The 13,143-nt window shown below is 41.9% G+C and overlaps 2 protein-coding genes across 9 annotated transcripts in view; both read left to right on the top strand.

The window, feature by feature from the left end:
* Positions 1–4,112, top strand: part of anapc4 (anaphase promoting complex subunit 4) — an 8,795-nt gene extending 4,683 nt beyond the window's left edge. For 2 of the 3 annotated variants that reach the window (XM_032526458.1, XM_032526457.1), the window contains exons 16-28: positions 484–539; positions 699–745; positions 835–891; positions 993–1,049; positions 1,140–1,233; positions 1,416–1,513; positions 1,828–1,889; positions 1,993–2,031; positions 2,114–2,215; positions 2,299–2,376; positions 2,490–2,657; positions 3,472–3,595; positions 3,810–4,065. In XM_032526458.1, the coding sequence (XP_032382349.1) occupies positions 484–539; positions 699–745; positions 835–891; positions 993–1,049; positions 1,140–1,233; positions 1,416–1,513; positions 1,828–1,889; positions 1,993–2,031; positions 2,114–2,215; positions 2,299–2,376; positions 2,490–2,657; positions 3,472–3,595; positions 3,810–4,052 (1,225 nt within the window). In that variant the 3' untranslated portion in view covers positions 4,053–4,065. Of the gene's footprint in view, positions 1–483; positions 540–698; positions 746–834; positions 892–992; positions 1,050–1,139; positions 1,234–1,415; positions 1,514–1,827; positions 1,890–1,992; positions 2,032–2,113; positions 2,216–2,298; positions 2,377–2,489; positions 2,658–3,471; positions 3,596–3,809 lie in introns of all 3 variants that reach the window. The other variant, XM_032526459.1, reaches the window with a different exon arrangement.
* A 450-nt stretch (positions 4,113–4,562) lies between these two features.
* slain2 (SLAIN motif family, member 2) overlaps positions 4,563–13,143 on the top strand; it is an 18,355-nt gene continuing 9,774 nt past the window's right edge. For 3 of the 6 annotated variants that reach the window (XM_032526465.1, XM_032526463.1, XM_032526462.1), the window contains exons 1-2: positions 4,564–5,281; positions 8,406–8,548. In XM_032526465.1, coding sequence (XP_032382356.1) covers positions 4,797–5,281; positions 8,406–8,548 — 628 coding nt within the window. In that variant the 5' untranslated portion in view covers positions 4,564–4,796. Of the gene's footprint in view, positions 5,282–8,405; positions 8,549–13,143 lie in introns of all 6 variants that reach the window. The other 3 variants (XM_032526461.1, XM_032526460.1, XM_032526466.1) reach the window with 2 other exon arrangements.

Below are 13,143 nucleotides of genomic sequence, written 5' to 3'. Positions count from 1 at the left end.
TCGTCTTGGGTGGTGCTAAGCACCGGACAGAGCCCCGGTCCCTCTGCTAAATAGTCTCAGGAAGGAACTTGTTTTGGTGGAACATGTGTACGTTCAGAAGTAGTTTTAGTCGTCAACAGAAAACTCCAATTTGACAGATAGTCTAGCTAGCTGTCTGGATTTACCCTGCAGAGACCTGAGGACCAGGTAACCATAGTCCTCAGATTGGACAGATAGTCTAGCTAGCTGTCTGGATTTACCCTGCAGAGACCTGAGGACCAGGTAACCATAGTCCTCAGGTATCCACCAGAGGTTAGAACGCCAACACAAAGAAATAGGAAGGGGACGGACATCTGGCCAAAAAGAGTGAAATCTGGTGGAATTTCTGACAGCTCTCTAGCAATCCTGGAAGTGGAACGTCCTGGATATAGACTATATTTTGTGTTAATTGTGTACCTGCTGCTGTTTGTTGCTTTTTTTCACTGCTTTCATTTTGTCCTCTAGGGTGATTGACAAGAGTATGAAAAACTTTAAAGCCTTTTTTCGGTGGTTGTATGTAGGTAAGGGTAAAATACTCTTTGTTGAATACATGTGCAGTAGTTTAACTTGTTGATCCTGATATAACAATTTGTGCACATTCATGCATTTTGGCATGCCCTAGTTTGTAAAAAAAAAATTGTTTGAATAATTTTTATGCAAAAACCTTTGTTTCTCCACAGCCATGCTCAGAATGTGTGAGGAGCACGTTCCACCAGAACTCAACAAGGTGAGTTAGAGGGAGAGAGAGCTTTGAGATTCCTAAATAATGAATACAAAATAATAAATAAATAATTTTAATGTCGGTTGATGCCTTAGATGACTCAGAAGGACATTGCCTTTGTTGCTGACTTCCTGGCTGAACATTTCAGTGAGGTGAGGTCAGCGTAATGGCACTGTGATGACAATTTAACTCTTATGTTCAATATATTTACAGCGTTTTATAAACCAAGATTAACTGTCTTCTGGTTTAACAGAATGAGGAGCTCTTTGATCGTAAAGGGAAGTACTTCAACGTAGAACGAGTTGGTCAGGTGAGTGGTTTTGTGTTCATACCTGCAAGTGTTTTTGAATGGAGCTGCTGTCTTTCAACACGCTGGTCTCTCTTTCATGTGGACCTACAGTACCTGAAGGATGAGGACGAGGACCTCGTGTCTCCGCCCAACACAAAGGGAAACCAGTGGCTGAAGTTCTTACAGGAGAGCACGCACCTCAAGGGTGAACTATGATCTTGACTGTTATTAATTAGTAGTGTTGTAACTAATTTGTACATGTTGGAATGAGGTTAAATAATTTGTTTGGTGACAAACTGCTGGTCTCTCAATTAGTTTGAGTGGTAGTTTTATTTCAGCTACCGCTGCTGTAACTAACCGAGAGAATGTGTTGGCTTGTTTATCTAGAGAGCCCTTTGCTGTTCCCTTCATTTCCCCAAAAGTCTTTGCACTTTGTCAAGAGGATGATGGAGAATGTGATCGTGCAGTGTCTACAGGAACCTGCAGTGAGTTTTTCCTCATCTTTCTCTTATCCACCAGTACAATGAAGCATTTGGTTCCAAACGCTAGGGACCTTCACTGACAGTCTGGAATTTAACACTCTGAAAATGTTGCTTCAAGATACAGTAGGCTTCAGGAGTAGGAACATTTTTGCCCGTTCTGTGTGTTGATTGAAGGTCTTCCTGTAGCATTTGAACACATACAGTAGCTAAAATACAGTTATTTGGCAAATGCTAATTAACATATGTTTGATATTATTCTTTTGGCTTATTCTTTCATTTTACATGTTGCTTAGTTATTGTTTGTAATCTGTACGCAGGAAGTAATTGGGAGGTCGGTAAAACAGGCCGTCTTTTTGCCCCTGTACACTGTGCCAGAGAGGTATGCTCTTATGTCTCTCTTAATAATCCGTGTTATTTTAAATATGACTAAATTAATGTGACTTAAAGTTGTATTTATTTGTTTCTCTGCATTTTCTTTCCAGCTCTGAAAACAATCCACGTCTTTTTGAACTCCCATCTTTGTACGTAAAACACCAACTATTTCCTAATGGTCTATGTAGTAATAGGGGTTTGTATTAATATTTCTCTTTTGCAATTCTACAGGTGGAATGACAAGAAAGCCAAAATGCACAATGTTGTGTTCTGCATGCCGGAGATTTCACCCTGCAAGCTCTACCTGTTACGGAAAGGAACAGACCCAAACAGGTACATGAGTGTGATTGATTGTGGGTGAGTTTCTTTGGGCATTTAATCTGTTGTTTTTAACCATATTTGCTTTCCCCACACAGACATATCCCCAACAGTGTCATGTCCATCGACCTCAGCCACCATCTTGACAATGCAGACGATGATAATGCTGCAGCCCAGTCAGTGCCTCTCTTTCCTGCCAGTTGATTTGTTAAACAGACATAAATGCAAAGTCCTTCCTCAGCTACTGGTTGTGTTGCTACCATGACTTGCCATTCTTCTTCTTTTGCAGGACTAATTATGTATACAGCTGCCTGGATGCTCGTTTCTATGACGATGAAATGCTAACTGTGGTCTTGCAAGGATCAGAAGAAGAAAACAAAAGGCGTGTGCTGGCTCAGCTTTCTCTTGCTTCAGTCCTGAGCTGTGAGACTGAATTCTGCTGGGAGCCTAACCTGAGGTGTGTTTGGATTAAAAGTAATTTTAAAATGTCGCACTATATTTTAGCTTGATCAATCCTCTAAAGACAGCAGCGAAAAGGCATAAGATGCTGCACATGTAATATAAGAAACTTTATTGTCTTGTAGTAAATGTGTTGTTGGGAAAGAAGTGATGACAATAGCTGCATACAAAGACATGCATTAGTTATCAATCATACAGTTTGTAACAGACAATACATATATATTTTTTTATTTATCCTTTATTTAACCAGGTAATACCCATTGAGATTAAAAATCTCTTTTGCAAGGGAGACCTGGCCAAGATAGGCATCAAAATTACATCACATCATTACATACGTACAAAGACACACACATGAAAGCCAAAATGCACTTACAATAAAATCTCAATTAAAACATTGACATGTGAGGGAGTCCAACTCAAAGCTTCTCATTCTCAGCTTAAAAATACTCAAAGGCAACAAGACAACAATGTACTTTTGGACAAGAAAATCGATTAATAGATAGAGATCATCCAACATTTGAGAGGCTATTGCACAGGCCCTGATATAGTAGAGTATTGCACGTGCCCCGTTATAAAATAAATGATGCCTAGAAAGGGAATTGCACAAATAAAAGAATCCAAATTGCGGATGTAAGAAATAGCACATGGAGAGTAAACTTACACAGGTTACATAGGTTAAAGCCAGCACAGTATTATAGAGATGAGGACTGGACTGGTTGGTTGTTCAGTAGTACTATACATGTGGTAACAAATGAAAGCTTATGGCGATTGCTTTTGCACCTATTGGCTCAACATGTCACCCGTGTGGTTAGGTTGGACCAGCAGAGCAGTGCCATCCCATGCCAAGGCCTGGTGATGGGGAATCAGTGGCGTGAAATGGAAAACATGAAGGCTCAATTTGTAGCTGTCAATGGAATCCGCAAAGTGGCCTGTGTGGTAAGTTACAGAATATATCTAGCACTAACGATTATATTTAGTGTGTGCTGGATTTTAGTTTATTTTCTGAATGAACTGTACTGTAATATTCCTATGCTGTATTTGTACCAGGGATCAATGAGGTCAGATGATCTATTTTCATGTGTTCTCACATTTCCCAGCCAGTGAACAAATGTAGTGGACTGTTTCCTAAGATTTGTTTCTCTCCTGGCAGCTAAGTGCCAATCTCAGGCACATTCGGGTTTTGGAGATGGATGTAGAAGATGAAGATGAAGAAGGAGGCGATTCACAGAACGCCACTGCTGACCAGGATGGGCTGGACACTACTATGACCAGCGAGGGGCCGGGAGAGGAGAACGTGGAGGATAAAGATGAGGCTGGAAAGCAAGGAGGGGGAGATGGGTTTAAAAAAACTGAGGAGCATCTGGAGTCAGAGGAGGCCCTGGAACTCTCTTAAGACTGAGACACAGAAACAGGTTATGTAAATAGATAATAAGTAGTAGTTTTTGTTTGTTGCGATAGATCTTTTTATAACATCCCAAAATATGTATAGGTTTGTATATGGCAATAAACAGGTTTGTGTTTATATTTGTTTTGTTGACTATTTCTTCTCAGAATTTAATTCTTTTTTAGAGTGCTGTACATTTTGAGTCATTGAAATCACCATGCCATTCACTTTATATCTTCTTGTAGGTATGAATTTGATCAGCATTGTATTCCTTTAGGCAAAGGTTAATTCATAAAGTGATAATTTAAAAATAGTCGAGTAGATTACAAATTATTTGGTTACCAATCAAATAGAATAATTAATCCCGAACCACATTAATGCTTAAGTAAATACGACTTTTCTGTAGCTAAATAATGATACACGCGTTTTTTTAGCAGTCATTCATGCATGTTCATATAGGTGTTGGTTACGTGCTCGCTCCCGATACTGAACGTAGTGACGTTTCAGCCGCCGCCTGTTGGTCTTTCACACAGTTGGTGACGAGTATTATGAAAATGGCCTCGACCCTGCGCGGAACCGCGATTAACCGGAGAAGATGACGTTGTTGATCTTTTTAAGTCAGTTAAAAATTAAAGTGTCTTTTTTGAACACGTAGATATTAGTGAAGTAAACAAAAACAAAGAGACTGTCGGCAGAGAAACGACTAAAAATACCACCGACCACCACATATTTTCGCAGGGCTGAGGAGCCGCTATGGAGGATATCAACTCCAACATCAACGCGGACCTGGAGGTGCGTAAGCTCCAGGACTTGGTGAAGAAACTCGAACAGCAAAATGAGCAGCTTCGGACACGGTCTACGATGTTGTCCTCGTCTGGAGCGATGTCAGGGAACCACAGACCCCTCAGCGACGGATACGACCCGTCGTCTCTTACAGCGGGGATGTCAGCCGGTCTGGCCGGCTTCACTGGGGTGGGGTTCGCCGGAACGGGTGGCTACGGTGGGCTGTTGGAGAATACCCGTGGTTTGAGCCCCAGACTGTCTTACGACGGTATCAGTTTCAGGAGGCCGTATGAATATGAGGGGGCATCGGCTACCGCCTCTGTGTCGAGTATGAACTCACTTTATTCAGACAGCATCGGGGGTTTTACAGACGAAGGGGAAACATCAATCCTAGACGAAGTGGAAATCTTAGATCTCGAAGACATGGATTGTCTTAACGAAGACGAGGACAGCTGGTGAGTGACGGGCTTGTCTTTGGGATGCATCTTGCCTCTTGTGTCTTCATTGCTGGGCGACAGCCTGGGAACAGCTGCTCTACACATTAGCTACTACACGACAAACGTCTGACAAACATTTGAAGTCATCTGTGCTGAAGGAGTCTCATTGTGGATCACTGACTGAAGGGTGTTGTTTGGCACGTCATGTGGGTGATGCCAAGCCCATTCTCGGACTGTATGATCATAACAGACATGCATTTTTCATACAATGAATGCCAAATCTCTATCCATGACCTCATACCTTGCTTACAGGTTGTGCATTTGTTTCTGAGACTGATCAGTCGGCCTCTGAGGCCCAGGCTCTCAGCTGTCACACTCAGGAGCCTCAAGTCCCATATCATCTGTTGAAACCATTTTGTTGTTGGGATGTGGCAAATTGGCCTGGCTTGTCATGGCAGTGGTGGCAGGAGATCAGTGTGTACAGTGAAACTGAAAGTTGTTTTGCTGCCAGGCAGCAGCCATGTGGGAAAGGTAGCCATGGTTGTATTCCTCCTCTGAAGTCCCTTTACCAAACCAGTTGGCACACAGCCACAAGTGCTCTGCAGCACCAAGAGAGAAAGGCAGGGGGTGAGAAACAGGACTGTCATGTAATCCTGTAGGAATAAATGCTGTGTCAGTGTCGAAACACTGATGTTTGAGTATTGTGGTCACAGGGATTACAAACAATGCCTACTGACAACCTGAAGGGTGTGGGCAGTGTCTTGTGGACAAAGGTGACATCATGTTAGTCTGCTGATATCAGGCCACATGTTTATCCACACTCCAGTTCTTAATCCTCTCCCAATACATTGCGTTTACTCCAGTGCTTTGCAGTCATGGTACTTAGGTTTAGGTGGCTTTGCCTAGATACACATTAAAAGTTTAATCTTTAACACTCCAGAGTGTGATTGGATTTGTGCGGCTGTTTAAATCGTGCCTCTCATTCCAACTCAAGGAAATCCCTTGAAGAGGCAGTTACACAGATGATGTCAGCTATGCAGACTTGGTAGATGGGTTTACAGAAAGTCTGTTGAGATAGATATGAAGTAGTTACATGTCAGGCTTCAGCTACTGACTAGACATCAATGTAATGACGGGCCTTGTTATCCATCTTGTTAGGAGGAATTTGTTTGATTGGCGTCTTCTATGATAAGACACTATAAAATGACCGCAAGATGATGCAGAAACTGTACATCAGACGGTTACTAAGGCTATTACAAAGGTGTGGCTGGCTTTCAATCATATTTGGTTGAAAGCCAGCTCACAGCAACTGACAGCAGTGAAAAAGCTCCGGCAGTCAGCACTTAGTGATATATCATCTGTGTCCAAGTTGTTGTGCTGGTAAAAAAGGTTTACAGGGTATCACTGGCTTTGTGGAAGACTTTGGTGGATGTATTTGCCAGGGCGTTTAGGGGTCCACCCTCAAGAAAATGTTACGTTTTTCAAATCACATAATTTTGGACGATTATGATTACCATATCTGTGTCTAAAACGTTGGAAAAGCTAGGGCACATCATAAATAAATGAATAACTACAATCATTAGGCCTCGATCTGAGAAAAGTCAGTAGTTAGTTTTGATGCTCACATTGATTTTACATTCATGTGACTGGTGTGGTGCACCTTGTATTGGTAGGTACAAGAAAAAGCATATCCCTAACAAGCAGATTGTATCGACAAATGGGATCAGGGGTCTAACACTGATACCGACCCACTGGAATATGACATGTCTGTATAAAAAAGGGGGGTGCTGCTGATCAGTGTACATGTTTCCTTAAAAGTGTTGACATCGTTTGCTCCACTGCGTGCTGTGCCTGTGCCAGCAGCTACTGAGCCTTTTTGACATGATCAGACTGCTGTCAGCGCTGCCTGCTCCTGCAGGGCTCTGTCTATCAATAGCTGCTTGTCACACTCCCGCTCCTGCATGTGGACCTGACACGTCATTGTTTCAGAGCGGGGACTTCATGTATGAAGCAGTATGGGTTAGGTCTGTTCGATTTTCTACGCGCTGTGCCAAATGTGAATGATAGTCATTGATAAACATTGAAAAGGTGCTGACCCAGATTGCAGGCTTGGATTTCTCTGCACTAGCCCCCCTTTCACCATGAAAGGCTCCTTCTATGTCTGCAAGAGAGCAGATAACTGCTGACTCAGATTTCTCTTCTGAGGGGAAACTCTTCTCTCCGTTTTATCTTTTTTATTGTTAATGATAAACACACATTTGTGTTTTTTGAATAAGCGACAAACAAGAAGTGGACTACTCTGTTCGTTTGTAGCCTTACTTTAATACCTTTTACGTGTTCCCATCAGTATTGAGAGGGTTTGACAGTTTCGATCAACACTGATATGCTGAAAAACTGACTATGCACTGAACCTAATGACTTTTTCCAGATAGTTTTGGCTAGTAACGGTGGTTCATGAGCCACGGTCTGCAGCAGCAGGAGCTGATTGTCCTCATTGCTAAGAGATCCCAGAGACCACTAGTTAGTGTTAGGTTAGCGTATGCAACATGTGGACTCACTCTAAGAATCCACACACCAAGAGCCAGCTTCTCTCTGAGCTTTCAGGACGTTTTTCCTCCGTGCTGTGGCACCAAATGCATGCTCTTGGGGCAAATGTTGGGTTTCTGTAAATTATAGAATGTGGTCTAGACCTATTCTATCGGTAAAGTGTCCTGGGATAACTTGTTATGATTTTGACTCTCTACACATAAAATGTAATTGAATTATACTGACAAGTCTAACATGTCTGCAAGTCACCTCGATGTACGTTTTTAGCTGGCGATAGTTTTAGCAGCATTTTAAATAATTAATTGGACCCCAAGATTTCAAATATTTATGAATGAAATAGATCAGAATAAAAACAAATAGTATTTTCCGGGGAAAGCAAACACATCACATAAATATCTTTCTGCCTTATTGCCAATGCAGAATTCAAACACTTGTTATTCCCTCAATCTTATTTCCTCTGAAAGCTGCTGGGTCCCATCACATATGAGGTGAGATAGGTGTGTCGCGAACCGTTAATGTTCATGTAACAGTTGCTTGTATTGCTTTTTATGAACACGTGTGTCAATTGTGTTTGCTGTTCGGGTCTTTGTTCCAGGCTATACGAGGCGAAGCTGAACAGTCCCCTGCAGAAAGCCTTGAGTCCCATTGTGTGGTGCCGCCAAGCTCTCGACAACCCCAGTCCTGAGATGGAATCAGCCAAGCGTTCCCTCATCCACAGACTGGACCTCACCATGTCAGGTAACGTCGGAGAACAAACATGTAGTGTCAGTTTAGCAGCAGCAACATTACACTCAATGAATCCCTCTGTTGAAACATAAGCAGCAAAACAACCAAAAGTGTCAGTGAACATCCTCAGATGTTCACTGACACTTTCTTTTGGTCGTTTTGCTGCCTTCGTTGGTCAGTCGGGCTCTTGCTGTCAGTTTGTATGTCTATCCATTTTTCTAATCACCTAGCGTTACTCATTTGACCACTTTATCTGTACCATAAAAGCAATTCTAGTTCAATGTGATTACAATAAAACAATGTAGTTCCTTAATCCTGATTAGTGCAGGGAAGTGAAGCTCAGGGCACAGAAATACAGTATAATGAAACAGCAGTGGGTTTTCACAGCTGTGCCACGCTGTTTGGTAATAAATGCTCTGTCAGGGTTTTAACTCAAACAGTAGCATTATTTGAATGGACATGAAACGATTTTTGTAAATAAGACAATGCAGATGCAGAAGTATTGATCCAACAAGGTAGAGCTTGTACATAAATGCAGAAGTAGCCCGTCTTGCTGGCTCGGTTAGAGTGGGGTCGGTCCTTCGTCTTATTACTAAGAGCTTTAAGTTATGGGAGTGAACCTCTGCAGTGATCTTACTGTTTACTTGTATTGATTTTTGAAGCCCAAGAAACACAAAATAAATGACTCCATGTTGTACCCATTTATTTCTTTAAAACTACTGCACACAATTACAGACAAAGCACAGACGGCTGATCATTCATCATGCACGTTATCTTGTGCGTATGACCTGGCTGATGCAGATAAGGTGATGTCATCAACGGCACATTGACCTGGGGATGAATTTGCCAGTTACAAGTTACTGAAAGCTTAGAGGGTTAATAACAATACGTGTGTGTGCGCAAGCGTGCGTGTTTTGGGATGTAAAATTAAATTTTTGTGTGTGTGTGTGTGTGTGTGTGTGTGTGTGTGTGTGTGTGTGTGTGTGTGTGTGTGTGTGTGTGTGTGTGTGTGTTGGAAGTATTTTCTTCTTGTAATACAGGATTGAATATGCGGCAAACGATTGTCACACTCAAAGCATTCCACATAATCAGGCTCTTGGAGTGTGCAGATAGAGTAAAGCGGATTAAGTCTTCCCCTTTTGTTACTTCTTCGCAGCAATGCATGTTAAAAAATGTTTAATTTATACTTCACCGTGGGGTAGGTAGTCTCCCCTTTGCCAGACCCTCCTCCTCCTGGCATTTCTTTAAACCAATCACAGAGCAATCCCGTAAGTGGAACGTCAAGGATATAGACTATGGGGTAGCCAAAACATTTTGCGTTTTCTCCCATATGATTGCACCTAGGTGCTTAGGGCATGTAGGCTATTTATATTTTATTCATATTACATCTGGAAAAATCTTTGCTCTTTCAAATGCATCACGTCCTCTTCAAAATTTCAGTGTACATAGAAATGGGGTACCAGCAATCTTAAATTGGTCCATGTTGAAGGATCATATAATGCAGTATACTGGACTACTATACTATAGTTGTATACTGGAAGGCCTCAACTCACTGACAGTCTCATCATTATCTAAATGGCATCCGGAGTGAAACAGGAAAACTCACAGACAGACTGGGAACCTTGATCAATCAATGCAGAGAGAGTTCATGCGTTTAAGTACACAGCAGGATATTTGTGGGATTTATACAGCTGTCTATGCAGATTTAGCTTCACTAAACGGGACAGAAATAGACTTGAAGCGTTAAAAAAGAGGGGGATATCTCTGTGGGATGCGCCGGTGTAAATTGATACTGTATTAAAATGGAAGTTCATCAAAAACCCTTCCAAACATGCTTTCAGTGGAGAGTGGTAGTGTTAATTTTCCTGGTCCTTCACCCTCTACACTGAGAATTCAAAACTGTGGATACTATATTGTATCCAGTATGAATCACATATAAACAAAACATTATTCTAGTGATTTCATCTACCCCATCTACCCCACCCAGGTGTCCCTTCTGTTAAGTTCTGTCTGCTAGGTCTGTTTCTGTTTTTGACTGCCACTAATTATAGTCGGTCCCTCAGTGAGAAAGACAGGCCTCAAATCCTCACAGCTAAACTGAGAGGGGTCATTTCCATTTTGACAGTGGTATGCCCATGTGACAGTTAGATCATGTTGAGCAATAGGCCGCTGACGTTTGTTCACTGGGGGAGATGTCCTCAGCTCCGTTGTGCAAGAGTCTGACCAGCACCTGGGCACACAACCACCTCCTCATACAAGGAGATTTGTTTACAGCAGCTGCTAAATGAAATGACTGGGCATTTTGGGGATCCAAATTGCAAAGGTTTTTGTAGCTCACATGTTTCACAGATCAAAATGCTTATGAACATGTAAACAGGGAAAGGGTACATGGATTCTCGTATGAGTTGTTTTGGGCTACCCTCTTAATTGATGAATCTGCAATGCAACTTCAATCAAAATGCTCAAAGAATTAGGGCGTGAGGCATAAAAAGGCTGCGACGTATTGCGAAAGACACTCCGATTTTTTGTGTTAGTTTAAAGAAAATATCAGTAGAAAATAGGGCTGGGCGATATGGCCCAAATCTTCTGTCCCGATACAGGTCATTTCATATCTCAATAACGATATAGAAGAGGACATTGAATGTTTTCTTGTAATTTATAGCTATAGTGCGTAGTTTCTGTCTCCCCCATGAGAATTCATGTGATGGCAACAACGCTGTCGGCGCATCCACATGATACAAGCCTTCCGTGACCGCGCACCACCCCCACCCCACACACGGGACACATGACCGACTCTTCAGAAAAAGTAATTATCTTCGCTTGATTTTCTGCACACAAAATTTGCTGGACGACACCATTTTCTGAACTTACATACTGAGCAATCCAGAGTGAGTTGTGTGGAGCTGATACCTGATACCTGAACTTGCGTATTGCCTGATACCGAAAAACTGATCTGATTCCGGTGTGTCATATATTTTATGTTTCAACAACTGTACACTACTATCCATGTATGGATGTGATATGATTTCTATCTTTGTGGTCGGTCTGGCTCAGGTTAAACTCTTTGTGCAACATACAATGAACGCCACAGAACTTTATTTTATTATCCAGTTTGACAGTCAGTCATAACGGGGAAAAGAACATAAATAAACTACTTTAACATAGATTTCTTTAGGGGCTTTATTACGTGGTATTGATCGGTGCATAAACTCCAGTACTTGGAGACGCAGTACTTCTAGAACATCTCTGATACCACCCACCCCGCTCGCTTCACGTCTAACCTCGGTTGGCACAGTTGTTGTCACCACTTCCACAAAGGCTCGCAAAAAGATACAACAGATATTTTCTGTGGAGTCTTGTGATTCACTGGACAAAACATTTGAATCAAATAAATGAACAATGAATAGGCTGCTTGTGAGAGGGTGACATACTGTCTATTGAACAAGCTTGATCAATATACGCTTACATGGGTCTCTTTTACTGCTGGGCTGTCTGTATCTGTAACTTAGAGGTCGATTTAGTAGTAGCTAATGGAGAAGAAGAAGATGCCAGTGTGGTTTTGTGTGTGTGTTTTGTTTCATTTATCAATAATTTTTCCTCTTGTTTTTGATATTGTGTACATTTGTGTACATGGTTTATTTCCGATAGAAATAAGTGATCCGTTTTTATCAAGTAAACATGAAGCATTAGTAAAGATTTTTCTGAAAAACTGTAGACCCTTTTTTCCCCACACAAAAAGACTTCAGCAACTCTCAGCTCTACATACCGGGATAATATGTGTCTCTGAGTGAGAGACTCACCACAGACACACCCTCATGGCTCCCAGCTACTCTCCTTCACACCCCGTCTCCAACGGAGCATGGAAACACTGTTGCCATGGTGTAGGTTGAGTTTGTGTCCAAGGAATTGCAAAGAAAAAAAGAAAAACTTCCCATGGCAGCTGAGAGTCGAAGTGACGACGTCCTTATCAATCTAATCTTCTTATACAGCTTGTGCTCACTCAATCAAGGCATTCCCATATTTTTTAAAACACATTTTAGTTTTATTGTGTCAATAGACCAAGCCCTGTATGTGCACACCCTGTTTAACTCATATCCCCAGATGACGTGCCTCAGTTATATAACCAAACAGGGAGGAGATGGCTGAGTTGACTGCACTAGTCAGACAGCACTACGTTCGTTTTAGACAATCCTGATAAGAAGTCAAAACACGTGTTGCTGCCCTGAGCGGAACAATTAGCCAGTTTTTTTTCCACACCGCTGCTTTGACAGCTGTCCTGCACTTCTGATCCAGTACACATACAAGAGCCAGGAGGGCCCAGCCAGTCACATAGCTGACCTATCCTCCTCCTGCTCATAAAAGCTTTGACTTTCCTTCAACCTCGTGCTGTACAGTTAGTTCACCCCCTTCTTCATTTCTCTGCCAGTTCTATCCCTTTTTGTGGTATTTCTCCTATTTACAAAAGCTTTTCTGTTTGCTCCTTTCTTGTGATATCCTTGAAGCTCTCAGCCGCTGCTTTAAGCCACGGTTGTTGTTGTTTTTTATTTCATGTGGACCTTGATTCCAAGCGTTGTCTTCTATTTTGTTCTCATCATTGAAGCCCTCCA

This window comes from Etheostoma spectabile, chromosome 9, assembly GCF_008692095.1.
Source record: "Etheostoma spectabile isolate EspeVRDwgs_2016 chromosome 9, UIUC_Espe_1.0, whole genome shotgun sequence".
Taxonomy (NCBI): domain Eukaryota; kingdom Metazoa; phylum Chordata; class Actinopteri; order Perciformes; family Percidae; genus Etheostoma; species Etheostoma spectabile.
The sequence above is the reverse complement of the archived record's forward strand: the minus strand, read 5'-3'. Positions and strand labels throughout refer to the sequence as shown.